Source organism: Salmo trutta, chromosome 1, assembly GCF_901001165.1.
Source record: "Salmo trutta chromosome 1, fSalTru1.1, whole genome shotgun sequence".
NCBI classification, from domain to species: domain Eukaryota; kingdom Metazoa; phylum Chordata; class Actinopteri; order Salmoniformes; family Salmonidae; genus Salmo; species Salmo trutta.
Genome location: NC_042957.1, coordinates 881,359 through 909,191, shown reverse-complemented (window position 1 = coordinate 909,191; position 27,833 = coordinate 881,359). Strand labels below are relative to the sequence as shown.

The 27,833-nt window shown below is 42.2% G+C and overlaps 1 protein-coding gene across 1 annotated transcript; it reads left to right on the top strand.

The window, feature by feature from the left end:
* Positions 1–27,639, top strand: rab10 (RAB10, member RAS oncogene family). The gene is made up of 6 exons (XM_029774716.1): positions 1–688; positions 7,223–7,283; positions 13,053–13,191; positions 21,197–21,286; positions 27,057–27,158; positions 27,449–27,639. Exons 1-6 carry the CDS (start codon positions 562–564, stop codon positions 27,533–27,535), a joined length of 606 nt encoding a protein of 201 aa, XP_029630576.1. The 5' UTR covers positions 1–561; the 3' UTR covers positions 27,536–27,639.
* The last annotated feature ends 194 nt before the right edge of the window (positions 27,640–27,833 follow it).

Below are 27,833 nucleotides of genomic sequence, written 5' to 3'. Positions count from 1 at the left end.
CCATAGCGGTTGGAAGTAGGCGTGTATGTAAACTAGGGTGTCGCCGAGGTGGCTGTATTCGAAGGCGACAGTCTGTTTCGGCTAATCATTGACAAAACAAATAATGTGATAAGATCGGTAATTTGACCTCCAAATTTTTTATAATTGTTCTTGATCGAGAGTCCCAAAATGTTTGGAATGACGGGGTATGCCGATCATTTAATGAGCTCCGTGGTAGTTTGAAGAAAGAGTAAGTCGGAGGAGCCATTTTGTCTCGGCAGGGTGAGAGAAAGAAAGTGGAAAAAGGGGAATCACACGGGAGAATATATTTGTTGTTGTTTTTTTATTTTTTAAATGCTCATGCGGTAAGAGAAACGGTTCTGTTTTGGAAATAACATTAGCTACTCGTCGGATACTGTTGCGACACTCTACCCCTCCCTCGCGATATTTAGTTAACTATCAAACTAACTTGGACATCAACATATCAACATTACACGCAGATAATACAGCAGATATACGGGCTGGCTCTAGACCTGCGGTAGATCTCTTCTCGTCTGTCTGGCGAACACATCTACTTTCTCAATGGCGAAGAAGACGTACGACCTGCTCTTCAAACTCCTCCTGATCGGAGACTCTGGCGTGGGGAAGACCTGCGTGTTGTTCCGATTCTCAGACGATGCCTTCAACACCACCTTTATCTCCACCATAGGTGAGTTACCGGGACATGGGGTGTCAACACTCCCGGGGAACAGCTGTTTTCAACCACCGGTAGCTAGCTAGCTAGGTAAGTTAGCTAACTTTAGCCACGTAAAGTGTGAAGATGCTAGCTAGCTAGTTAAGTTAGCTAACTTTAGCCACGTAAAGTGTGAAGATGCTAGCTAGCTAGCTAGCTAACGTTACATAGCTTGTTAGCTACCTAGCTGCTAACAAAAAAGGCACAGGCAAGTTTGCTAAACTCAAGTGATTGCCACCAATAACTACCTAGCTAACTTTAGTGTACTAAATGGTTAGTTAAACGTTACAATTACACAATGCCAGTCAAGCTAGCCCGTTTGTTCGGGTGTATTATCCTTGAAGTAGTTATTGCTAAAGTTTCACTTAACGCCATTTGTTTGTCTACATACGTGGTATAGCCATGCTACCGACTGCCAACTAATTAGTCTAGTTTTAAAGAAATTAGCTGCATTTGACTATTGTAAACCTCTTAGTTTTTCCTCCCAAGTAGCTAACTGGTGTAACTATGTATCTAGAAATGCTGGCATGCCAGGCCGGCATCAGGGTTGTCACTAATTACCACAGCCACAAAGTCAAAATTGCCTATGTCGTAAAAATTTCATGCAAACATCATTTATTTTTGGAATTAATTTAAGGTTGGGGTTTGGCATAAGGTTAACCGTGTGGTTAAGATTATGGTGAGGTTTTAAAATCAGATTTTAAGAAGAGAAATTGCAGAGATGGGCGGGGTTTAGCCGAGGTGATTCGATTAATGTGGCCTGTGCGCCCGGGTAGACGTGTTTTGGAACCGGGTTGCCAACCGGACAGTGAGCCAGGTGCCCGTTAGAAGCCCACACCAATGTCAGCTCAAAACAAAAGTGATGTAATTTAAGCACGTGGAGTAATTAGTAGGATTCTGTGTTTTCACATGCAATGAAAACTAGTTTGAAAATTGAAACATATACACTACATGGCCAAAAGTATGTGGACACCCCTGTTGATGATGGGTGTATAAAATTGAGCACGCAGCCATGCAATCTCCATAGAAACGGCAGTAGAATGGCCTTACTGAAGAGCTCAGTGACTTACAAAGTGGCACCTAAATAGGATGCCACCTTCCCAACAAGTCAGTTCGTAAAATTTCTGCCCTGCTAGAGCTGCCCCCCGGTCAATTGTAAGTGCTGTTATTGTGAAGTGGAAATGTCTAGGAGCAACAGCACCGGCTCAGCCGTGAAGTGGTAGGCCACACAAGCGCACAGAATGGGACCGCCGAGTGCTGAAGCATGTACCGCGTAAAAATCGTGTCCTCGGTTGCAACACTCACTACCGACTTCCAAATTGCCTTTGGAAGAAACGTCAGCACAAGAACTGTTCGTCGGGAGCATAATTAAATGGGTTTCCATGGCCAAACAGCCGCACACAAGCCTAAGATCACCATGCATCGGCTGGAGTGGTGTAAAGCTCGCCGCCATTGGACTCTGGAGCAGTGGAAACGTGTTCTCTGGAGTGATGAATCACGCTTCACCATTTAGTAGTCCGAAGGACGAATCTGGGTTTGGTGGTGCCAGGAGAACTCTGCCTGCCCGACTGCATAGTGCCAACTGTAAAGTTTGGTGGAGGAGGATTAATGGTCAAGGCTGTTTTTCATGGTTTGGTCTAGGCCCCTTACTTTCAGTGAAGGGACATCTTCACGCAGACTTGCCTTTTTAAATAAATTAACTAAATAGAATATAGCATACAATGACATTCTAGACAGTTCTGTACTTCCAACTTTGTGGCAACTGTTTGGGGAAGGCCTTATCCTGTTTCAACATGACAATGTCCCTGTGCACAAAGCAAGGTCAATACAGAAATGGTTTGTCGAGATTGGTGTGGAAGAACCCCATGGAACACATTTGGGATAAATTGGAACGCCGACTGCGAGCCAGGCCTAATCTCCCAACATCAGTGCCCAACCTCACTAATGCTCTTGTGGCTGAATGGAAGCAAGTCCCCACAGCAATGTTCCAACATCTAGTGGAAATCCTTCCCAGAAGAGTGGAGGCTGTTGTAGCAGCAAAGGGGCGACCAACTCCATATTAATACCCATGATCTTGGAATTGAGACGTTTGTGCAGGTGTCCACATACTTTTGGTTGTGTGTATGTATATACAGTACCAGTCAAAAGTTTGGACACACCTACTCATTCCAGGGTTTTTCTTTATTTTTACTATTTTCTATATTGTACAGTCATGGCCAAAAGTTGAATGACACAAATATTAATTTCCACAAAGTTTGCTGCTTCAGTGTCTTTAGATATTTTTGTCAAATGTTACTATAGAATACTGAAGTGTAATTACAAGCATCTCATAAGTGTCAAAGGCTTTTATTGACAATTACATGAAGTTGATGCAGAGTCAATATTTGCAGTGTTGACCCTTCTTTTTCAAGACCTCTGCAATCTGCCCTGGCATACTGTCAATTAACTTCTGGGCCACATCCTGACTGATGGCAGCCCATTCTTGCATAATCAATGCTTGGAGTTTGTCAGAATTTGTGCTTTTTTTTTTTTTGTCCACCCACCTCTTGAGGATTGACCACAAGTTCTCAATGAGATTAAGGTCTGGGGAGTTTCCTGGCCATGGCACCAAAATATTGATGTTTTCATCCCCGAGCCACTTAGTCATCACTTTTGCCTTAAGGCAAGGTGCTACATCATGCTGGAAAAGGCATTGTTCATCACCAAACTGTTCCTGGATGGTTGGGAGAAGTTGCTCTCGGAGGATGTGTTGGTACCATTCTTTATTCATGGCTGTGTTCTTAGGCAAAATTGTGAGTGAGCCCACTCCCTTGGCTGAGAAGCAACCCCACACATGAATGGTCTCGGGATGCTTTACTGTTCGCATGACACAGGGCTGATGGTAAAGCTCACCTTGTCTTCTCCGGACAAGTTTTTTTTCCGGATGCCCCAAAAAATCGGAAAGGGGATTCATCAGAGAAAATGACTTTACCCTAGTCCTCAGCAGTCCAATCCCTGTACCTTTTGCAGAATATCAGTCTGTCCCTGATACTTTTCCTGGAGAGAAGTGGCTTCTTTGCTGTCCTTCTTGACACCAGGCCATCCTCCAAAAGTCTTCACCTCACTGTGCGTGCAGATGCACTCACACCTGCCTGCTGCCATTCCTGAGCAAGCTCTGTACTGGTGGTGCCCCTATCCCGCAGCTGAATCAACTTTAGGAGACGGTCCTGGCGCTTGCTGGACTTTCTTGGGCGCCCTGAAGCCTTCTTCACAACAATTGAACCGCTCTCCTTGAAGTTCTTGATGACCCGATAAATGGTTGATTTAGGTGCAATCTTACTGGCAGCAATATCCTTGCCTGTGAAGCCCTTTTTGTGCAAAGCAATGATGACGGCACGTGTTTCCTTGCAGGTAACCATGGTTGACAGAGGAAGAACAATGATTCCAAGCACCACCCTCCTTTTGAAGCTTCCAGTCTGTTATTCGAACTCAATCAGCATGACAGAGTGATCTCCAGCCTTGTCCTCGTCAACACTCACACCTGTGTTAACGAGAGAATCACTGACATGATGTCAGCTGGTCCTTTTGTGGCGGGGCTTAAATGCAGCGGAAATGTTTTTTGGAGATTCAGTTCATTTGCATGGCAAAGAGGGACTTTGCAATTAATTGCAATTCATCTGATCACTCTTCATAACATTCTGGAGTATATGCAAATTACCATCATACAAACTGAGGCAGCAGACTTTGTGAAAATTAATATTTGACTCATTCTCAAAACCTTTGACCACGACTGTAGAATAATAGTGAAGACATCAACTATGAAATAACACATATGGAATCATGTAGTAACCAAGAAAGTGTTAAACAAATCAATATATATATATATATATATATATAAGGTTGCACATTTTGGGGAATATTAAGAGGTGGAAAATTTCTGTGGGAATATTTGGGAATTAACGGAGATAAACTCAGCAAAAAAAGTAACGTCCCTTTTTCAGGACCCTGTCTTTAAAAGATCATTCGTAAAAATCCAAATAACTTTGCAGATCTTCATTGTAAAGGGTTTAAACACTGTTTTCCATGCTTGTTCAATGAACCATAAACAATTTAATGAACATGCACCTGAGGATCCACTTCAGGAAAGTCGTATTCCTGGTCGTAGTGTTGGTGAGTTGACGTTGCTCTTGTATCCAATAGTTCCTCCCGGCTGTACGTAATAAGACTTAAGATTTCCTGGGGTAACAGTGTAAGAAATAATACACAAATACTGCAATAGGAAGCCCATTCTAGATGTAATTTTGGATTGGAGATGCTTAATGTGTGTCTGGAAGGAGAGTTTACAGTTTAACCAGACACCCAGGTATTTGTAATTGTCCACATATTCTAAGTCAGAACCATCCAGAGTAGTGATGCTAGGCGGGCGGGTGCGGGCAGCGATCGGTTGAAGATCGCTTAGTTTTACTTGCATTTAAGAGCAGTTGGAGGCCACGGAAGGAGAGTTGTATGGCATTGAAGCTTGTCTGGAGGTTAGTTAACACAGTGTCCAAAGAAGGGCCAGAAGTATACAGAATGGTGTTGTCTGCGTAGAAGTGGATCAGAGAATCACCAGCAGCAAGAGCAACATCATTGATGTTTACAGAGAAGAGAGTCGGCCTGAGAATTGAACCCTGTGGTACAACCATAGAGACTGCCAGAGGTCCGGACAACAGGCCCTCCGATTTGACACACTGAACTCTATCTGAGAAGTAGTTGGTGAACCAGGCGAGGCAGTCATTTGAGAAACCAAGGCTGTTGAGTCTGCCGATAAGAATGCGATGATTGACAGAGTTGAAAGCCTTGGCCAGGTCGATGAAGACTGAACAAATTCTTATTTACAATGACAGCCTACCCCAGCCAAACTCGGACGACACTGGGCCAATTGTGCACCGCCCTATGGGACGGCCGGATGTGATACAGGCTGGATTCGAACCAGGGACTGTAGTGACGCCTCTTCCACTGGGATGCAGTGCCTTAGACCGCTGCGCCACTCGGGAGCATGGAAGGCTAAATGCTTTTCATGCTTGCTTCGAGGCAAGCAACACTTAACCATGCATGAGAGCACCAGCGGTTCCGGATGACTGTGTGATCACGCTCTCTGTAGCCGATGTGAGCAAAACCTTTTTAAACGGGTCATTCACAAGGCCGAGGGACCAGACGGATTACTAGGGCATGTACTCAGAGCATGTGCTGACCAACTGTCAAGTGTCTACACAGATATTTTCAACCTCTCCCTGACCGAGTCTGTAATGCCTACATGTTTCAAGCAGACCAACAGTGTCCCTGTGCCCAAGAATGTGAAGGTAACCCTGCCTAAATGACTACTGCCCTGTAGCACTCAGGTAGATGACCATAAAGTGCTTTGAAAGGCTGGCAATGGCTCTCACAAACACCATCATCCCGGAAACCTTTATACCCTCTCCAATTCGCATACCGCCCCAACAGATCCAAATGTGATTTATAGCATATTTATTTTCATCAGCATATTTTCGACTTGCAGGCTGCAATGTTTTTATTTGTTTGCTTTATGTAGGCTGTTTTTACAGAGTTGGCAATAGAAGTTTTTTATATTTGTTTAATTCTCATTTAGAATATTTTATTAACCACATAACAATAATTTTGAGATACGAAGACGTTATTATAAATGAAATGAAACTGTTCGACGAAAACATCCATATGAAAACCCTAACTGGCATGCAGATCAGTAGAAATGGTTTGGTGAATTGGCACTTGACTGAAACAGTTTGCCGACCCCTGGTTGTAGCTTATCACTGGCATCTTCAGGAGGTAGGAGGCTGGTCGTAGCTTATTACTGGCAACTTCAGGAGGTAGGAGGCTGGTCGTAGCTTATCACTGGCAACTTCAGGAGGTAGGAGGCTGGTCGTAGCTTATCACTGGCAACTTCAGGAGGTAAGAGGCTGGTCGTAGCTTATCACTGGCAACTTCAGGAGGTAGGAGGCTGGTCGTAGCTTATTACTGGCAACTTCAGGAGGTAGGAGGCTGGTCGTAGCTTATTACTGGCAACTTCAGGAGGTAGGAGGCTGGTCGGTAGCAGGTCTCTGGCTCCCTCCCTTGAGTCATTTGGGTCTGAATTATTTTGTCAAACAATCTCTGTGCATATAATTGATTTTAAGTAAAACACAGGTCTATATATGAAAAATACACTTAAACATTTTGCGCTTGCTCAAAAGACTACTTTCCATCTGCCAATGTTTTGTTTTTTGAGTTGGACAGCCCTACTGTTGACATTCCTGCTTTTAAAGGATGCCTGTATTAAATACTACATTTCCTGGTTTCTAAAATTGTAAACTTCTGGGGAAGCATAGAAAAATTGCACATAGAAGGGATAATGCTTATCAGACTTGTTTGCGTTGAGTGACAGATCTATTATTTCCATTTTCTTTCTAAGATGAGTTGGGTCTATAACAGACCTTTTTAAGGGGCTCTGCTCTATATTAATGTGCGTTTGTTTTGTTTCTGTGTGTTTTCCAGGAATAGACTTCAAGATCAAAACTGTTGAACTCCAAGGAAAGAAGATCAAACTACAGATATGGTGAGTGGAGGAGGTTTAACAGGGATGCATCGGCGCGGGTCAACGCCATCACCACCTGCTACACTGAGTAAAACATTAAGGAGACCTGCTCTTTCCATGACATAGACTGACCAGGTGAATGCTATGATCCCTTATTGATGTCACTTGTTAAATCCACTTAAATCAGTGTCGATGAAGGGGATGAGACAGGTTAAAGAAGACTTTTTAAACCTTGAGACATGGATTGTGTATTTGTGTCATTCAGAGGGTGAATGGGCAAGATGAGATTTAGGTGCCTTTGAATGGGGTATGGTAGTAGGTGCCAGGCGCACAGGATTGTGTATAGAACTGCAACGCTGCTGGGTTTTCCGTGCTCAAGAATGGTCCACCACCCAAAGGACATCCAACCAACTTGACACAACTGTGGGATGCGTTGGGGTCAACATGGGTCAGCATCCCTGTGGAACGCTTTCAACACCTTGATGAGTCCATGCCCTGATGAATTGAGGTTGTTCTGAGGGTAAAATAAAAAATGTAAATATCACATTTACATAAGTATTCAGACCTTTTACTCAGTACTTTAACCTTTGGTAGCGATTACAGCTTCAAGTCTTTTTATATATGACACTACAAGCTTGGCACACCTGTATTTGGGGAGTTTCTCCCATTCTTCTCTGCAGATCCTCTCAACCTCTGTCAGGTTGGATGGGAGCATCGCTGCACAGCTATTTTCAGGTCTCTCCAGAGATCGGGTTCAAGTCCGGGCTCTGGCTAGGCCACTCAAGGGCATTCAGAGACTTGTCCCGAAGCCGCTTCTGTGTTGTCATGGCTGTGTGCTTAGGGTTGTAGTCCTGTTTTGAAGGTGAACCTTCACCCCAGTTTGAGGTCCTGAGCACTCTGGAGCAGGTTTTCATCAAGGATCTCTCTATACTTCGCTCCGTTCATCTTTGTCTCGATCCTGACTAGTCTCTCAGTCCCTGCCGCTGAAAAACATCCCCACAGCATGATCCTGCCACCACCATGCTTCACCGTAGGGATGGTGCCAGGTTTCCTCCAGAAGTGACGCTTGGCATTCAGGCCAAAGAGTTCAATCTTGGTTTCATCAGACCAGAGAATCTTGTTTTTTTTCATGGTCTGAGAGTCTTTAGGTACCTTTTGGCTTCCGTCTGGCCACTCTACCATAAAGGCCTGATTGGTAGAGTGCTGCAGAGATGGTTGACCTTCTGGAAGGTTCTCCCATCTCCACAGAGGAACTCTGGAGCTCTGTCCTAGTGACAAACACACCCACTATATACAGTGCATTCAGAAGGCATTTAGGCCCCTTGTCCTTTTTCTCATTTACACACAAGTAATGTGTATTTAGTTATTTTATATAGTAACAGTAACAGTCAAACGTTTGGACACCTACTCATTTAAGGGTTTCTTTATTTTTTACTATTTTTTACGTTGTAGAATAATAGTGAAGACATCAAAACTATGAAATAACACATATGGAATCATGTAGTAACCAAAAAAGGGTTAAACAAATAATAATATATTTTAGTAGCCACCTTTTGCCTTGACAGCTTTGCACACTCTTGGCATTCTCTCAACCAGCTTCATGAGGTAGTCACCTGGAATGCATTTCAATTAACAGATGTGCCTGGTTAAAAGTTAATTTGTGGAATTTCTTTCCTTCTGAATGCGTTTGAGCCAATCAGTTGTGTTGTGACAAGGTAGGGGTGGTATCCAGAAGAGAGCCCAATTTGGCAAAAGACCAAGTCCATATTATGTCAAGAACAGCTCAAATAAGCAAAGAGAAATGGCAGTCCATTACTTTAAGACATGGTCAGTCATTCCAGAAAATGTCAAGAACTTTGAAAGTTTCTTCAAGTGCAGTCGGAAACACCATCGAGCGCTATGATGAAACTGTCTCTCATGACGACCACCACAGGAAAGGAAGACCCAGGGTTACCTCTGCTGCAGAGGATAAGTTCATTAGAGTTACTCGCCTCAGATTACAGCCCAAATAAATGCTTCACAGAGTTGAAGTAACAGACACATCTCAGCATCAACTGTTCAGAGGAGACTGCGTGAATCAGGCTTTCATGGTCGAATTGCTGCAACAAAGAAAAACTACTAAAGAACGCCAATAAGAAGAGGAGAATTGCTTGGGCCAAGAAACACGAGCATTGGACATTAGACCGGTAGAAATCTGTTCTTTTTTCTTGAGTCCAAATTTGAGATTTTTGGTTCCAAACACCGTGTCTTTGTGAGACTCCGAGTAGGTGAACGGATGATCTCCGCATGTGTTGTTCCCACCGTGAAGCATGGAGGAGGACGTGTGATGGTGCTTTGCTGGTGACACTGTCTGTGATTTATTTAGAATTCGTGGCACACTTAACCAGCATGGCTACCACAGCATTCTGCAGCGATACGCCATCCCATCTGGTTTGCACTTAGTGGGACTGTCATTTGTTTTTCAACAAGACAATGACCCAACACACTTCCAGGCTGTGTAAGGGCGATTTGACCAAGAAGGAGAGTGATGGAGTGCTGCATCAGATGACCTGGCCTCCACAAATCACCTGACCTCGACTCAATTTGGATGAGTTGGACCGCAGAGTGAAGGAAAGGCAGTCAACAAGTGCTCAGCATATGTGGGAACTCCTTCAAGACTGTTGGAAAAGCATTCCTCAGGAAGATGCTTGAGAGAATGCCAAGCGTTTAACCTCTCTAGGACCGGCGGGACGAATTCGTCCCACCTACGTAACAGCCAGTTGAATCCTGTGGCGCGATTTTCAAATACCTTTGAAATGCTATTACTTCAATTTCTCAAACATATGACTATTTTACAGCTATTTAAAGACAAGACTCTCCTTTATCTAACCACACTGTCCGATTTCAAAAAGGCTTTACAACGAAAGCAAAACATTAGATTATGTCAGCAGAGTACCAAGCCAGAAATAATCAGACACCCATTTTTCAAGCTAGCATATAATGTCACAAAAACCCAGAAGACAGCTAAATGCAGCACTAACCTTTGATCTTCATCAGATGACACACCTAGGACATTATGTTATACAATACATGCATGTTTTGTTCAATCAAGTTCATATTTATATCAAAAAACAGCTTTTTACATTAGCATGTGACGTTCAGAACTAGCATACCCCCCGCAAACTTCCGGCGAATTTACTAACAATTTGCCAAATTACTCACGATAAACGTTCACAAAAAGCATAACAATTATTTTAAGAATTATAGATACATTACTCCTCTATGCACTCGATATGTCCGATTTTAAAATAGCTTTTCGATGAAAGCACATTTTGCAATATTCTAAGTAGATAGCCCAGCAACACAGGGCTAGCTATTTAGACACCCACCAAGTTTAGCCTTCACCAAAGTCAGATTTACTATTAGAAAGGTTTGATTACCTTTCCTGTTCTTCGTCAGAATGCACTCCCAGGACTTCTACTTCAATAACAAATGTAGGTTTGGTCCAAAATAATCCATAGTTATGTTCCAACAGCAACGTTTTGTTCGTGCGTTCTAGACACTATCCCAATGGTAAATAACGGTCGCGCGCACGGCGCATTTCGTGACAAAAGATTTCTAAATATTTCATTACCGTACTTCGAAGAATGTCAACCGCTGTTTAAAATCAATTTTTATGCCATTTTTCTCGTAAAAAAGCGATAATATTCCGACCGGGAATCTGCAATTAGGTAAACAGCCGAAAGAAAATATATCACTGGGTCGACTCGGGCACGAGCCTAAGCCCTTTGTCCTCTGATGGGCCACTTGGCAAAGGCGATAATGTGTTTCAGCCAGAGGCTGCCTCGTCATCGTTCAGGTTTTTCCCGGGCTTTGAGAGCCTATTGGAGCCGTAGGAAGTGTCACGTTACAGCTAAGATCCTGACTCTTCAATAAACAGAAGCAAGAACAACAACACCTTGTCAGACAGGCCACTTCCTGCATGAAACCTTCTCAGGTTTTTGCCTGCCAAATGAGTTCTGTTATACTCGGACACCATTCAAACAGTTTTAGAAACTTTAGGGTGTTTTCTATCCGAATCAAACAATTATATGCATATTCTAGTTACTGGGCAGGAGTAGTAACCAGATTAAATTGGGTACGTTTTTTTATCCGGCTGTGCAAATACTGCCCCCTATCCCCAACAAGTTAAGAAGTGTGCAAAGCTGTCAAGGCAAAGGGTGGCTACTTTGAATAATCTTTTTTGGTTACAACATGATTCCATATGTGTTTTTTCATAATTTTTGATGTCTTCACTATTATTCTACAATGTAGAAATAAAGAAAAACCCTTGAATGAGCAGGTATCCAACTGTGTATCTGTATATAAAGTTGAAGTCGGAAGTTTACATGCACCTTAGCCAAATACATTTAAAATAATTCCCTGTCTTAGGTCAGTTAGGATCACTTTATTTTAAGGATGTGAAATGTCAGAATAATAGAGTGATTTACTTCAGCTTTTATTTATTAATTGTAGACCTCCACAAGTCTGGTTCATCCTCGGGAGCAATTTCCAAACGCCTAAAGGTACCACGTTCGTCTGTACAAACAATAGTACGCAAGTATAAACACCATGGGACCACGTAGCCGTTATACCGCTCAGGAAGGAGACGCGTTCTGTCTCCTAGAGATGAACGTACTTTGGTGAGAAAAGTGCAAATCAATCCCAGAACAACAAAGGACCTTGTGAAGATGCTGGAAGAAACGGGTACAAAATAATCTATATCCACAGTAAAACGAGTCCTATATCGACAACCTGAAATGCCGCTCAGCAAGGAAGAAGCCACTGCTCCAAAACCGCCATTAAAAATGCCAGACTACGGTTTGCAACTGCACATGGGGACAAAGATCGTACTTTTTTGAGAATTGGTCTGATTAAACAAAAATAGAACTGTTTGTCCATAATGACCATTGTTATGTTTGGAGGAAAAAGGGGGGTGCTTGAAAGCCGAAGAACACCATCCCAACCGTGAAGCACGGGGGTGGCAGCATCATGTTGTGGGGGTGCTTTGCTGCAGGAGGGACTGGTGCACTTCACAAAATAGATGGCTTCATGAGGGAGGAAAATTATGTGGATATATTGAAGCAACATCTCAAGACATCAGTCAGGAAGTTAAAGCTTGGTCGCAAATGGGTCTTCCAAATGGACAATAACCCCAAGCATACTTACAAAGTTATGGCAAAATGGCTTAAGGACAACAAAGTCAAGGTATTGGAGTGGCCATCACAAAGCCCTGACCTCAATCCTATAGAAAATTTGTGGGCAGAACTGAAAAAGCGTGTGCGAGCAAGGAGGCCTACAAACCTGACTCAGTTACACCAGCTCTGTCAGGAGGAATGGGCCAAAAATCACCCAACTTATTGTGGGAAGCTTGTGGAAGGCTACCCGAAGCGTTTGACCCAAGTTAAACAATTTAAAAGGCAATGCTACCAAATACTAATTGAGTGTATGTGAACTTCTGACCCACTGGGAATGTGATGAAAGAAATAAAAGCTGAAATGAATCATTCTCTCTTCTATTTTTCTGACATTTCACATTTTTTAAATAAAGTGGTGATCCTAACTGACCTAAGACGGAATTTTTACTAGGATTAAATGTCAGGAATTGTGAAAAACTGAGTTTAAATGTATTTGGCTAAGGTGTATGTAAACTTCCAAATTCAACTGTGTATGTGTTTAACAGGGGGACAGCTGGTCAGGAGAGGTTTATATATCATGTGTTTAACAGGGGGACAGCTGGTCAGGAGAGGTTTATATATCATGTGTTTAACAGGGACACAGCTGGCCAGGAGCGGTTTCACACCATCACCACGTCCTACTATCGAGGCGCCATGGGCATCATGCTGGTCTATGACATCACCAACGCCAAGAGCTTCGAGAACATCAGCAAGTGGCTCCGCAACATCGATGAGGTACGCACGCACGCACGCACGCACACACACACACACACACACACATTATACACACACGCACATTCCCACACACATATAGATCGATAGATACACAGTTGAAGTCGGAAGTTTACATACACCTCAGCCAAATACATTTAAACTCAGTTTTTAACAATTCCTGACATTTAATCCTAGTAAAAATTCCCTGTTTTAGGTCAGTTATGATAACCACTTTATTTTAAGAATGTGAAATGTCATAATAATAGTAGAGAGAATGATTTATTTCAGCTTTTATTTCTTTCATCACATTCCAAGTAGGTCAGAAGTTTACATTAGTATTTGGTAGCATTGCCTTTAAATTGTTTAACTTGGGTCAAACGTTTTGGGTAGCCTTCCACAAGCTTCCCACAAGCTTGGCCCATTCCTCCTGACAGAGCTGGTGTAACTGAGTCAGGTTTGTAGGCCTCCTTGCTCGCACACGCTTTTTCAGCTCTGCCAACAAATTTCTGTAGGATTGAGGTCAGGGCTTTGTGATGGCCACTCCAATACCTTGACTTTGTTGTCCTTAAGCCATTTTGCCACAACTTTGGAAGTATGCTTTGGGTCATTGTCCGTTTGGAAGACCCATTTGCGACCAAGCTTTAACTTCCTGACTGTCTTTTACTGTTATTTTATTTCTTTACTTACCTATTGTTCACCTAATACCTTTTTGCATTGTTGGTTAGAGCCTGTAAGTAAGCATTTCACTATAAGGTTGTATTCGGCGCATGTGACAAAGAAACTTTCATTTGATGTCTTGAGATGTTGCTTCAATATATCCACATAATTTTCCTACCTCATGATGCCATCTATTTTGTGAAGTTCACCAGTCCCTCCTGCAGCAAAGCACCCCCACAACATGATGCTGCCACCCCCGAGCTTCACGGTTGGGATGGTTTTCTTCAGCTTGCAAGCCTCCCCCTTTTTTCTCCAAACATAACGATGGTCATTATGGCCAAACAGTTCTATTTTTGTTTAATCAGACCAGAGGAAATTTCTCCAAAAAGTACGATCTTTGTCCCCATGTGCAGTTGCAAACTGTAGTCTGACTTTGTGGCGGTTTTGGAGCAGTGGCTTCTTCCTTGCTGAGCGGCCTTTCAGGTGATGTCGATATAGGACTCGTTTTACTGTGCATATAGATACTTTTTGTTCCTGTTTCCTCCAGCGTTTTCACAAGGTCCTCTGCTGTTCTGGGATTGATTTGCACTTTTTGCACCAAAGTACGTTCATCTCTTTTAGACAGAACGCGTCTCCTTCCTGAGCGGTATGACGGCTGCGTGGTCCCATGGTGTTTATACTTGCGTACTATTGTTTGTACAGATGAACATGGTACCTTCAGGCGTTTGGAAATTGCTCCCAAGGATGAACCAGTCTTGTGGAGGTCTACATTTTTTTTTTCTGATCTCTTGGCTGATTTCTTTAGATTTTCCCATGATGTCAAGCAAAGAGCCACTGAGTTTGAAGGTAGGCCTTGAAATACATTCACAGGAACACCTCCAATTGACTCAAATTATGTCAATTAGCCTATCAGAAGCTTCTAAAGCCATGACATCATTTTCTGGAATTTTCCAAGTTATTTAAAGGCGGAGTCAACTTATTGTATATGAACTTCTGACCAACAGGAATTGTGGTCAGAAGAAATAATCTGTGAAATAATCTGTCTGTAAGCAATTGTTGGAAAAATGTATTTTGTCATGCACCAAGTAGATGTCCTAACCGATTTTACCAAAACTAAAGTTTGTTAACAAGAAATATGTGGAATGTTTGAAAAACAAGTTTTAGTTTCTCCAACCTAAGTGTATGTAAACCTCCGACTTAAAAGTGTGTGTGTGTAAGTGTGTGTGTATGTATATGTATGTATGTGTGTGTGTGTGTGTGTGTGTATATATATATATATATATATATGCGAGAGAGAAAAACAGTGTAGACATTGTTAATGTTGTAAATGACTATTGTAGCTGGAAACGGCTGATTTTTAATGGAATATCTACATAGGCGTATAGAGGCCCATTATCAGCAACCATCACTCCTGTGTTCCAATGGCACGTTGTGTTAGCTAATCCAAGTTTATCATTTTAAAAGGCTACATGATTATTAGGAAACCTTTTACAATTATGTTAACACAGCTGAAAACTGTTGTGCAGATTTTAAAGAAGCAATAAAACTGGCTGCCTTTGGACTAGTTCAGTGTCTGGAGCATCAGCATTTGTGGGTTTGATTATAGGCTCAATTACGGCTGGACGATATGGACAAAATATTACATCACGCAATTACAAAAAAAAAAAATGGGATGGTTTGACGTTGTTTTGAGTTGAATATTAAAAGTTTTACATTTGCTTTATGAGTAGTGAGTGATCCCAGGGTGCTTTATGAGTAGTGAGTGATCCCAGGGTGCTTTATGAGTAGTGAGTGATCCCAGGGGGCTTTATGGGTAGCGAGTGATCCCGGGGGGCTTTATGAGTAGCGAGTGATCCCAAGGGGCTTTATGGGTAGCGAGTGATCCCGGGGGGCTTTATGGGTAGCGAGTGATCCCGGGGGGCTTTATGGGTAGCGAGTGATCCCGGGGGGCTTTATGGGTAGCGAGTGATCCTACGGTGGCAACACATACATTCTGATTGGCTTATACTGTTCAATTGAATTTCAACCAAAACAAATTTCAGCACTTTTATCATTTCTGCATTTCCTGCACTCAATTGCAGTGGTGGAAAAAGTACCCAATTTTCATACTTGAGTAAAAGTAAAGATTTGTTAATAGAAAATTACTCAAGTAAATGTGAAAGTCACCCAGTAAAATACGACTTGAGTAAAAGTCTAAAAGTATTTGGTTTTAAATATACTGAATTAATAAAAGTATAAATAACTTCAAATTCCTTATTAAGCAAACCAGATTGCATTTTTATTTTTATGTACGGATAGCCAGGGGCACACTCCAACACTCAGACATCATTACAGATAGCCAGGGGCACACTCCATCACTCAGACATCATTACAGATAGCCAGGGGAACACTCCAACACTCAGACATCATTACAGATAGCCAGGGGCACACTCCAACACTCAGACATCATTACAGATAGCCAGGGGAACACTCCAACACTCAGACATCTATACAGATAGCCAGGGGAACACTCCATCACTCACATCTTTACAGATAGCCAGGGGCACACTCCATCACTCAGACATCTATACAGATAGCCAGGGGCACACTCCAACACTCAGACATCATTACAGATAGCCAGGGGAACACTCCATCACTCAGACATCATTTACAGATAACCAGGGGAACACTCCATCACTCAGACATCTATACAGATAACCAGGGGAACACTCCATCACTCAGACATCTATACAGATAACCAGGGGAACACTCCATCACTCAGACATCTATACAGATAACCAGGGGAACACTCCATCACTCACCCATCATTACAGATAGCCAGGGGAACACTCCAACACTCAGACATCATTACAGATAGCCAGGGGCACACTCCAACACTCAGACATCATTTACAGATAGCCAGGGGAACACTCCAACACTCAGACATCATTACATATAGCCAGGGGAACACTCCATCATCATTACAGATAGCCAGGGGAACACTCCATCATCATTACAGATAGCCAGGGGAACACTCCATCATCATTACAGATAGCCAGGGGAACACTCCATCATCATTACAGATAGCCAGGGGAACACTCCATCATCATTACAGATAGCCAGGGGAACACTCCATCATCATTACAGATAGCCAGGGACACACTCCAACACTCAGACATCATTTACAAACAAAGCATTTGTGTTTAGTGAGTCCTCCAGATCAGAGGCAGTAGGGATGACCAGGGATGTTCTCTGTTTAGTGAGTCCGCCAGATCAGAGGCAGTAGGGATGACCAGGGATGTTCTCTGTTTAGTGAGTCCGCCAGGTCAGAGGCAGTAGGGATGACCAGAGATGTTCTCTTGTGTGAATTGGACCATTTTCCTGCCCTGCTAAGCATTCCAAATGTAACGAATACTTTTAGGTGTCAGGGGAAATGTATGGAGTAAAAAGTACAGTATTTTCTTTAGGAATGTAGTAAAGTAAAAGTAAGTTGTCAGAAATAAAAATAATAAAGTACAGATACCAAAAAAGTTAAAATACTTTCAGGTACTACTTAAGTACTTTCCACCACTGCTCAATGAAGAGAATTTCCACACTGCTACGATATGGGCAAATAATCTAGGATTTATTTTTAACCAAATGTTGCAAATGACTTCCGAATTAAAGCCAAACTGTTGGAATCATGGAAATAGAATGAGGAATCATGGAAATAGAATGACTATTCTATAGTACTAATATAAAGGTGGGCACTTTGAATACAGTGTTTGAGATGACAACGGATTAAAATGCCAGCGAGGAGTAATTAGTTCCTACCATGTCACAAAGTGTTTAAGTGTTTCCTAGGGGACTCTATAAACGTTGGCTACATTGCATGTTTTCTCTTAGCTACTTCATGTAGCTAACATGTTCTTGCTTTGCATATTCCTCTTTGATTTAGTAGATATTGTTGCACAAACAACATGCCGATTTAGGTCTACACCATCACTGGTATTATCAGGCTGAATTAGCTAGCTACGTTTGCTCTTACTCAGTACATGTATTAGCATTAGCGGCTAACAATTAGCATCTCACAAGATTTAGGGCAACTTGCTAAGAAAAGACAAACTAGCTGTTTGCTGATGTAAGAAACACAAACTAATAGTGTCATTTATATTAAGAAGCTAAGTGAAAATAGCACTGTTATCAACATTGTTGCATGTCATTAAATAGTACCCGCAAAACACCAGTCTTAACGTCAACAGTGAAGAGGTGACTCTGGGATGCTGGCCTTCTATGCAGAGTTGCAAAGAAAAAGCCATATCTCAGACTGGCCAATAAAAATAAAAGATTAAGATGGGCAGGAGAACACAGACACTGGACAGAGGAACTCTGCCTAGGAGGCCAGCATCCTGGAGTCGCCTCTTCACTGTTGACGTTGAGACTGGTGTTTTGCGGGTACTATTTAATGAAGCTACCAGTTGAGGACTTGTGAGGCGTCTGTTTGTCAAACTAGCCACTCTAATGTACTTGTCCTCTTGCTCAGTTGTGCACCGGGGCCTCCCATTCCTCTTTCTATTCTGGTTAGGGCCAGTTTGTGCGGTTCTGTGAAGGGAGTAGTACACAGCATTGTACGAGATCTTCAGTTTCTTGGCAACTTCTCGCATGGAATAGCCTTAATTTCTCAGAACAAGAATAGACTGATGAGTTTCAGATGAAAGTTCTTTGTTTCTGGCCATTTTGAGCCTGTCATCGAACCCACAAATGCTGATGCTCCAGATACTCAACTAGTCTAAAGAAGGCCAGGTTTATTGTTTCTTTAATTAGAACAGCAGTTTTCAGCTGTGCTAACATAATTGCAAAAGGGTTTTCTAATGATCAATTAGCCTTTTTAAAATGATAAACTTGGATTAGCTAACACAACGTGCCATTGGAACACAGGAGTGATGGTTGCTGATAATGGGCCTATGTAGATATTCCATATAAAATCTGCTGTTTCCAGCTACAATAATCATTTACAGTTTTAACCTGTTGAGGACAGACGTTGCGCTAGCGGAACCCCTAGCCAACAGCCAATGGCATTGCACGGCGCAAAATACAAAACCAACTAAAATACCACAATTCAATTTTCTCAAACAATCAACTATTTTACACCATTTTAAAGATAAGACTCTCGTTAATCTAACCACATTGTCCGATTTCAAAAAGGCTTTACAGCGAAAGCAAAACATTAGATTATGTTAGGAGAGTACATAGACACAAATAATCACACAGCCATTTTCCAAGCAAGCATATATGTCACATAAACCCAAACCACAGCTAAATGCAGCACCAACCTTTGATGATCTTCATCAGATGACACTCTTAGGACATTGTTATACAATACATTCATGTTTTGTTCAATCAAGTTCATATTTATATCACAAACCATCTTTTTACATTAGCATGTGATGTTCAGAACTAGCATACCCACCGAAAACTTCCGGTGAATTTACTAAATTACTCACGATAAACGTTGACAAAATACATAACAATTATTTTAAGAATTATAGATACAGAACTCCTTTATGCAATCGCTATGTCTGATTTTAAAATAACTTTTCGGCGAAAGCACATTTTGCAATATTCTGAGTACATAGCTCGGCCATCACGGCTAGCTATTTTGACATCCGCCAACTTCGGGGTCACCTAAACTCAGAATTACTATTAGAAAAATTGGATTACCTTTGCTGTTCTTTGCCAGAATGCACTCCCAGGACTTCTACTTCAACAACAAATGTTGTTTTGGTTCCAAATAATCCATAGTTGTATCCAAATACCTCTGTTTTGTTCATGCTTTCAAGTCACTATCCGAAGGGTAACGCGTGAGCGCATTTCGTGACAAAAAAATGCTAAATATTCCATTACCGTACTTAGAAGCATGTCAAACGCTGTTTAAGAATATATTTTTATGCTATTTTTCTCGTAAAATAGCGATAATATTCCAACCGGGCAACGTTGTATTCATTCAAAGGCTGAAAGAATAAAATGGAGAAGTCTCGTGACCGCGCATCTCAGTCTCACTGTCCCCAGGCTGACCACTCACAAACAGAGCTGCTGTACTTTGCCCAGAGACAGCAGACACGTCATTCCACTTTCTGGCGGCTTTAGAGAGCCAATGGAAGCCTTAGGAAGTGTCACGTTACAGCACAGATGCTGTAATGTCGATAGAGATGCAACAGAAGGACAACAAATTGTCAGACAGGGCACTTCCTGTATGGAATCTTCTCAAGTTTTTGCCTGCCATATGAGTTCTGTTATACTCAGACACCATTCAAACAGTTTTAGAAACCTTAGTGTTTTCTATCCAAATCTACTAATTATATGCATATTCTAGTTTCTGGGCAGAAGTAGTAACCAGTTTAAATCGAGTACAATTTTTATCCGGCCGTGAAAATACTGCCCCCTATCCCAAAGAAGTTAAGTGTCTACACTGTATTTCTGATCAATTTAATGTTATATTAATGTAAGAAAAAAACGGATTTTCTTTCAAAAACAAGGCCATGTCTAAGTGACCCCAAACTTTTGAATGGTAGTGTATACACACACACACACACACACACACACACACACACACACACACACACGTTATATAGCTGTGAAGAGAGAATTCTGCTAAAGCGTTCAATGCCGCAATTCAGAGGGCGATGCTTCAGTGTTTGTGCGACGCGATGTGGGGTTAGTCTGTAATATGACGGGGTCAGTCTGTGCTACGTGATGTGTTGGGGTTAGTTAGTCTGTACTGTGTTGGGGTTAGTTAGTCTGTACTGTGTTGGGGTTAGTTAGTCTGTACTGTGTTGGGGTTAGTTAGTCTGTACTGTGTTGGGGTTAGTTAGTCTGTACTGTGTTGGGGTTAGTTAGTCTGTACTGTGTTGGGGTTAGTTAGTCTGTACTGTGTTGGGGTTAGTTAGTCTGTACTGTGTTGGGGTTAGTTAGTCTGTACTGTGTTGGGGTTAGTTAGTCTGTACTGTGTTGGGGTTAGTTAGTCTGTACTGTGTTGGGGTTAGTTAGTCTGTACTGTGTTGGGGTTAGTTAGTCTGTACTGTGTTGGGGTTAGTTAGTCTGTACTGTGTTGGGGTTAGTTAGTCTGTACTGGGATGGGGTTAGTTAGTCTGTACTGGGATGGGGTTAGTCTGTATTGTGATGGGGTTAGGCTGTACTGGGATGGGGTTAGGCTGTACTGGGATGGGGTTAGTCTGTACTGGGATGGGGTTAGTCTGTACTGGGATGGGGTTAGTCTGTACTGGGATGGGGTTAGTCTGTACTGGGATGGGGTTAGTCTGTACTGGGATGGGGTTAGTCTGTACTGTGATGCGTCGGGGTCAGTGTGCGATGTGATGTGTTGGGGTAAGTTTGTCTGTAATATGTGTTTCAGCATGCCAACGAGGACGTGGAGCGAATGCTGCTAGGCAACAAGTGTGACATGGAAGACAAGAGGGTGGTACCGAAAGCCAAGGGAGAGCAGGTGAGAAACTATCATTTCCATAGCCTCCATGTTGTATTCACAGTAGACACGCCTGGCCTGTCAGCCTGTCAGAGAACGTTGCCAGGCGTCGCCTTCAGCGTCTGCATCAGATGCATGTCAACCTGCAATGTACAGCAAACGTAAGCTCCAATCGTGGAAATATATATATATATATATATATATATATATATATATATATATATATATATATTTAAACAAAATAACAACAATAGTTATTTGTTTAGATAGTCAATTATATGTTTTGTATAATTCTATCAATCAAATGTATTTATATAGCCCTTTTTACATCAGCTGATGTCACAAAGTGCTGTACAGAAACCCAGCCTAAAACCCCAAACAGCAAGCAATGCAGGTGTAGAAGCACGGTGGCTAGGAAAAACTCCCTAGAAAGACCAAAACCTAGGAAGAAACCTAGAGAGGAACCAGGCTATGAGGGGTGGCCAGTCCTCTTCTGGCAGTGCCAGGTGGAGATTATAACAGAACATGGCCAAGATGTTCAAATGTTCATAGATGACCAGCAGGGTCAGATAATAATAATCACAGTAGTTGTTGAGGGTGCAACAGGTCAGCACCTCAGGAGTAAATGTCGGTTGGCTTTTCATAGCCGATCATTCAGAGTATCTCTACCACTCGTGCTGTCTCTAGAGAGTTGAAAACAGCAGGTCTGGGACAAGTTAGCGCGTCCGGTGAACAGGTCAGGGTTACACAGCCGTAGGCAGAACAGTTGAAACTGGAGCAGCAGCACGACCAGGTGGACTGGGGACAGCAAGGAGTCATCAGGCCAGGTAGTCCTTAGGCATAGTCCTAGGGCTCAGGTCCTCCGAGAGAAAGAGAGAGAATTAGAGAGAGCCGTCTTAAATTCACACAGGACACCAGATAAGACAGGAGAAATACTCCAGATATAACAGACTGACCCTAGCCCCCCGACACATAAACTATTGCAGCATAAATACTGGAGGCTGAGACAGGAGGGGTCGGGAGACACTGTGGCCCCGTCCGACGATACCGCCAGACAGGGTAAAACAGGCAGGATATAACCCCACCCACTTTGCAAAAACACAGCCCCCCCACACCACAAGAGGGATATCTTCAACCACCAACTTACTATCCGAGACAAAGCCGAGTATAGCCCATAAAGATCTCCGCCACGGCACAAACCCGGGGGGGGGCAACCCGGACAGGAAGACCACGTCAGTGACTCAACCCACTCAAGTGACGCACCCCTCCCATGGACGGCATGGAAGAACACCAGTAAGCCAGTGACTCGGCCCCTGTAATAGGGTTTGAGGCAGAGAATCCCAGTGGAGAGAGGGGAACCGGCCAGGCAGAGACAGCAAGGGAGGTTCGTTGCTCCAGTGCCTTTCCGTTCACCTTCACACTCCTGGGCCAGACTACACTCAGTCATAGGACCTACTGAAGAGATGAGTCTTAAATAATGACTTAAAGGTCGAGACCGAGTCTGCTTCTCTCACATTGATAGGCAGACCATTCCATAAAAATGGAGCTCTATAGGAGAAAGCCCTGCCTCCAGCTGTTTGCTTAGAAATTCTAGGGACAATTAGGAGGCCTGCGTCTTGTGACCGTAGCGTATGTGTAGGTATGTCCGACCAAACTGGAAAGATAAGTAGGCGCAAGCCCATGTAATGCTTTGTAGGTTTGCAGTAAAACCTTGAAATCAGCCCTTGCCTTAACAGGAAGCCAGTGTAGGGAGGCTAGCACTGGAGTAATATGATCACATTTTTTGGTTCTAGTCAAGATTCTAGCAGCCGTATTTAGCACTAACTGACGTTTTAGTGCCTTATCCGGGTAGCCGGAAAGTAGAGCATTGCAGTAGTCTAACCTAGAAGTGACAAAAGCATGTATACATTTTTCTGCATCATTTTTGGACAGAAAGTTTCTGATTTTTGCAATGTTACGTAGATGGAAAAAAGCTGCCCTTGTAACAGTCTTGATATGTTCTTCAAAAGAGAGATCAGGGTCCAGAGTAACGCCGAGGTCCTTCACAGTTTTATTTGAGACGACTGTACAACCATCAAGATTAATTGTCAGATTCAACAGAAGATCTCTTTGTTTCCTGGGAACTAGAACAAGCATCTCTGTTTTGGTCGAGTTTAAAAGTAGAACATTTGCAGCCATCCACTTCCTTATGTCTGAAACACAGGCTTCCAGTGAGGGCAATTTTGGGGCTTCACCATGTTTCATCAAAATGTACATTTTACATTTTAGTCATTTAGCAGACGCTCTTATCCAGAGCGACTTACAGTAGTGAATACATACATTTCATACATTTCATTTCATGCATTTTATTTTTTTTGTAATGGCCCCCCGTGGGAATCGAACCCACAACCCTGGCGTTGCACACACCATGCTGGCGTTGCAAACACCATGTTCTACCAACTGAGCCACAGGGAAGCCTACCTTCACACTATGTACAGCTGTGTGTCGTCGGCATAGCAGTGAAAGTTAACATTATGTTTTCGAATGACATCACACAGAGGTAAAATATATAGTGAAAACAATAGTGGTCCTAAAACTGAGCCCTGAGGAACACCAAAATTTACAGTTGATTTGTCAGAGGACAAACCATCCACAGAGACAAACTGATATCTTTCCGACAGATAAGATCTAAACCAGGCCAGAACTTTTCCATGTAGACCAATTAGGGTTTCCAATCTCTCCAAAAGAATGTGGTGATCGATGGTATCAAAGCAGCACTAAGGTCTAGGAGCACGAGGACAGATGCAGAGCCTCGGTCTGACGTCATTAAAAGGTCATTTACTACCTTCACAAGTGCAGTCTCAGTGCTATGATGGGGTCTAAAACCAGACTGAAGCGTTTCGTATACATTGTTGGTCTTCAGGAAGGCAGTGAGTTGCTGCGCAACAGCTTTTTCAAAAAATGTTGTTAGGAATGACAGATTTGATATAGGCCAGTAGTTTTTTAAATATTTTCTGGGTCAAGGTTTGGCTTTTTCAAGGGAGGCTTTATTACTGCCACTTTTAGTGAGTTTGGTACACATCCGGTGGATAGAGAGCTGTTTATTATGTTCAACATAGGAGGGCCAAGCACAGGAAGCAGCTCTTTCAGTAGTTTAGTTGAAATAGGGTCCAGTATGCAGCTTGAAGGTTTAGAGGCCATGATTATTTTCATCAGTGTGTCAAGAGATATAGTATTAAAAATACTTGAGTGTCTGCCTTGATCCTAGGTCCTGGCAGGGTTGTGCAGACTCAGGACAAATGAGCTTTGGAGAAATACGCAGATTTAAAGAGGAGTCCGTAATTTGCTTTCTAGTGATCATTATCTTTTCGTCAAAGAAGTTTAGGAATTTATCTCTGCTGAAGTTAAAGCCATCCTCTCTTGGGGAATGCTGCTGCTGCTTTTTAGTCAGCTTTGCGACAGTATCAAAAATACATTTTGGATTGTTCTTATTTTCCTCAATTCATTTGGAAAAATAGGATGCTCGAGCAGCAGTGAGGGTTCATCGATTCTGCACGGTACTGTCTTTCCAAGCTAATCGGAAGACTTCCAGTTTGGCGTAGCACTATTTCTGTTCCAATTTTCTGGAAGCTTGCTTCAGGGCTCGGGTATTTTCTGTATACCAGGGAGCTAGTTTCTTATGACTAATGTTTTAAGGGGTGCGACGGCATCTAGGGTGTTACGCAAGGTTAAATTGAGTTCCTCAGTTAGGTGGTTAACTGATTTTGGTACTCTGACGTCCTTGGGTAGGCAGAGGGAGTCTGGAAGGGCATCTAGGAATCTTTGGGTTGTCAGAGAATTTATAGCACGACTTTTGATGCTCCTTGGTTGGGGTCTGAGCAGATTATTTGTTGCGATTGCAATCGTGATAAAATGGGGTGGTCCGATAATCCAGCATAATGAGGAAAAACATTAAGATCCACAACATTTATTCCATGGGACAAAACTAGGTCCAGAGTATGACTGTGGCAGTGAGTAGGTCCAGAGACATGTTGGACAAAACCCACTGAGTCGATGATGGCTCCGAAAGCCTTTTGGAGTGGGTCTGTGGACTTTTCCATGTAAATATTAAAGTCACCAAAAATTGGAATATTATCTGCCATGACTACAAGATCCGATAGGAGTTCAGGGAACTACTTTCGTTTGACAAAGTAGAAATGAAAAAGATTATATTATAACCGTCCAGTTTGGTGAAATGTTTTGCTGAATTCCTAAACAAAAGCACCATTGCATGAACAACTGTAAAGAATGAATTGCATATAGAAATAGCATATTTTACATCTATTATGTTACAAATGTTTGCTTAGTAGCCAATGCAATGCTGCTGCGGGAGTGGTAATTTGCTGAATGCAGGGATATTCTTGGAAAAAGTGACTTTGGGAAATAGAGCTGCACCTATTGAATTATGAGTTATTTCACGAAGGTAAGTGTCATAGAAAAGGCAGAATATGCTCTTTCAGATTCTATATAGAAATCACAATGGTTTATCTGCACGTGACTTTGAAGGAGGATTTGATAAAGCGATGCTCCTTTCTCTGCATCTGTCATTTATAAGATGCACCCATCTCTTTGTGTACAATTTGACAACTGATAATATTGTCACTCATCAGATTATTGTCCATTTTTAATCTTGTCTATAGGCTAACTCTTTTTATGTGTGAAATTGGTTTCGGTGTAGTTTTGATTGGCTGGTTGTGCAGGCTGACTGGCATCGTTTGATTCCCGCTCACCAACTTGGATAAAATCAAGGATATGTTTTTCATTATTCTAAAGGCCTACAGCAACACGTAGCCTGTGTTCATTTCCTTACAATAAACTAATTAGTAGTGGAATTACAGTAAATCATTTCCCTTACAATAAACTAATTAGTAGTGGAATTACAGTAAATCATTTCCTTACAATAAATTAGATTAGTAGTGGAATTACAGTAAATCATTTCCTTACAATAAATTAGATTAGTAGTGGAATTACAGTAAATCATTTCCTTACAATAAATTAGATTAGTAGTGGAATTACAATAAATCAAGCCGTCCTGAAACAGCTTCTTTTTACAAAGTAAAACGTAAAAGATAACATTATCATTCCTCAAGGCGAGCTGTCAAATGATTAACATGAGCGCCAACGCTGATAAATAGGCATAACACAACCTCATTACACTGTTGTTCTATATTAAATCAACCTCATTACACTGTTGTTCTATATTAAATCAACCTCATTACACTGTTGTTGTTCTACATTAAATCAACCTCATTACACTGTTGTTCTACATTAAATCAACCTCATTACTGTTGTTATTCTATATTAAATCAACCTCCATTACACTGTTGTTCTACATTAAATCAACCTCATTACTGTTGTTATTCTACATTAAATCAACCTCATTACACTGTTGTTGTTCTACATTAAATCAACCTCATTACACTGTTGTTGTTCTACATTAAATCAACCTCATTACACTGTTGTTGTTCTACATTAAATCAACCTCATTACACTGTTGTTGTTCTATATTAAATCAACCTCATCATTCAGTTAGGCCTCATTTTAAATTAGATTGTGAACTAAACTTGCACAGTTATCGGCCATTCCGTCCATTTGTCATTCATTCAGTGGGCTAGCATCGTTTTCTTCGCTGGATAGGCAAGGATATGTTTTGCATTATTCTATTATTCTGAAGGTCTACTGCAACATGCAGCACGTGTTTGTTTCCCTTCCAATACATTTGAGTTATAGTAAATAAAACAGTCCTGTCCTTCTCTTTCGCTCTCTCTCTCAGATTGCCAGGGAACATGGTATTAGGTTTTTTGAGACGAGTGCCAAGGCCAACATCAGCATTGAGAAGGCTTTCCTCACACTAGCAGAAGACATCCTCAGAAAGGTTGGTGGTGTGTGTATCTGCAGCACGTGTGTACACGTGTGTGTGTGTGTGTACACCTTTCAGTCAAAAGTCTGGACACACCTACTCATAGTTTTGATGTCTTGCACTATTATTCAACAATGTAGAAAATAGTCCAAATGAATCAGTAGGTGTGTCCAAATCTTTGACTGGTACTGTATATGTGATGATGGTGGTGTAAGTAATGTTTTGTATGTATAATGTATATGTGATGATGGTGGTGTAAGTAATGTTTATGTATAATGTGTGTGTGACGTGGGTGTGTGTTGCAGACGCCCGTCAAAGAGCCCAACAGTGAGAATGTGGACATCAGCGGTGGGAGTGGAGTCACAGGATGGAAGAGCAAGTGCTGCAGTTAGAACGGCCCTCTGTCCCTCCCTCTCACACACTGACCTCTATCTCTAATAGCAAACTCTCTAACACTCATCCCCTCTCTCTGTTGTCATAACACCTGCCCTCTCTCTCTCTCCTCTCTCTTCTCTCTCTCTCCTCTCTCTCCTCTCTCTTCTCTCTCTCTCCCCTGCCCTCTCCTCTCTCTCCTCTCTCTCCTCTCTCTCCTCTCTCTCCTCTCTCTCCTCTCTCTCTCCCTCTCTCTCTCCCCCTGCTCCCCGCCTCTCTCTCTCTCCTCTCTCTCCTCTCTCTCTCCTCTCTCTTCTC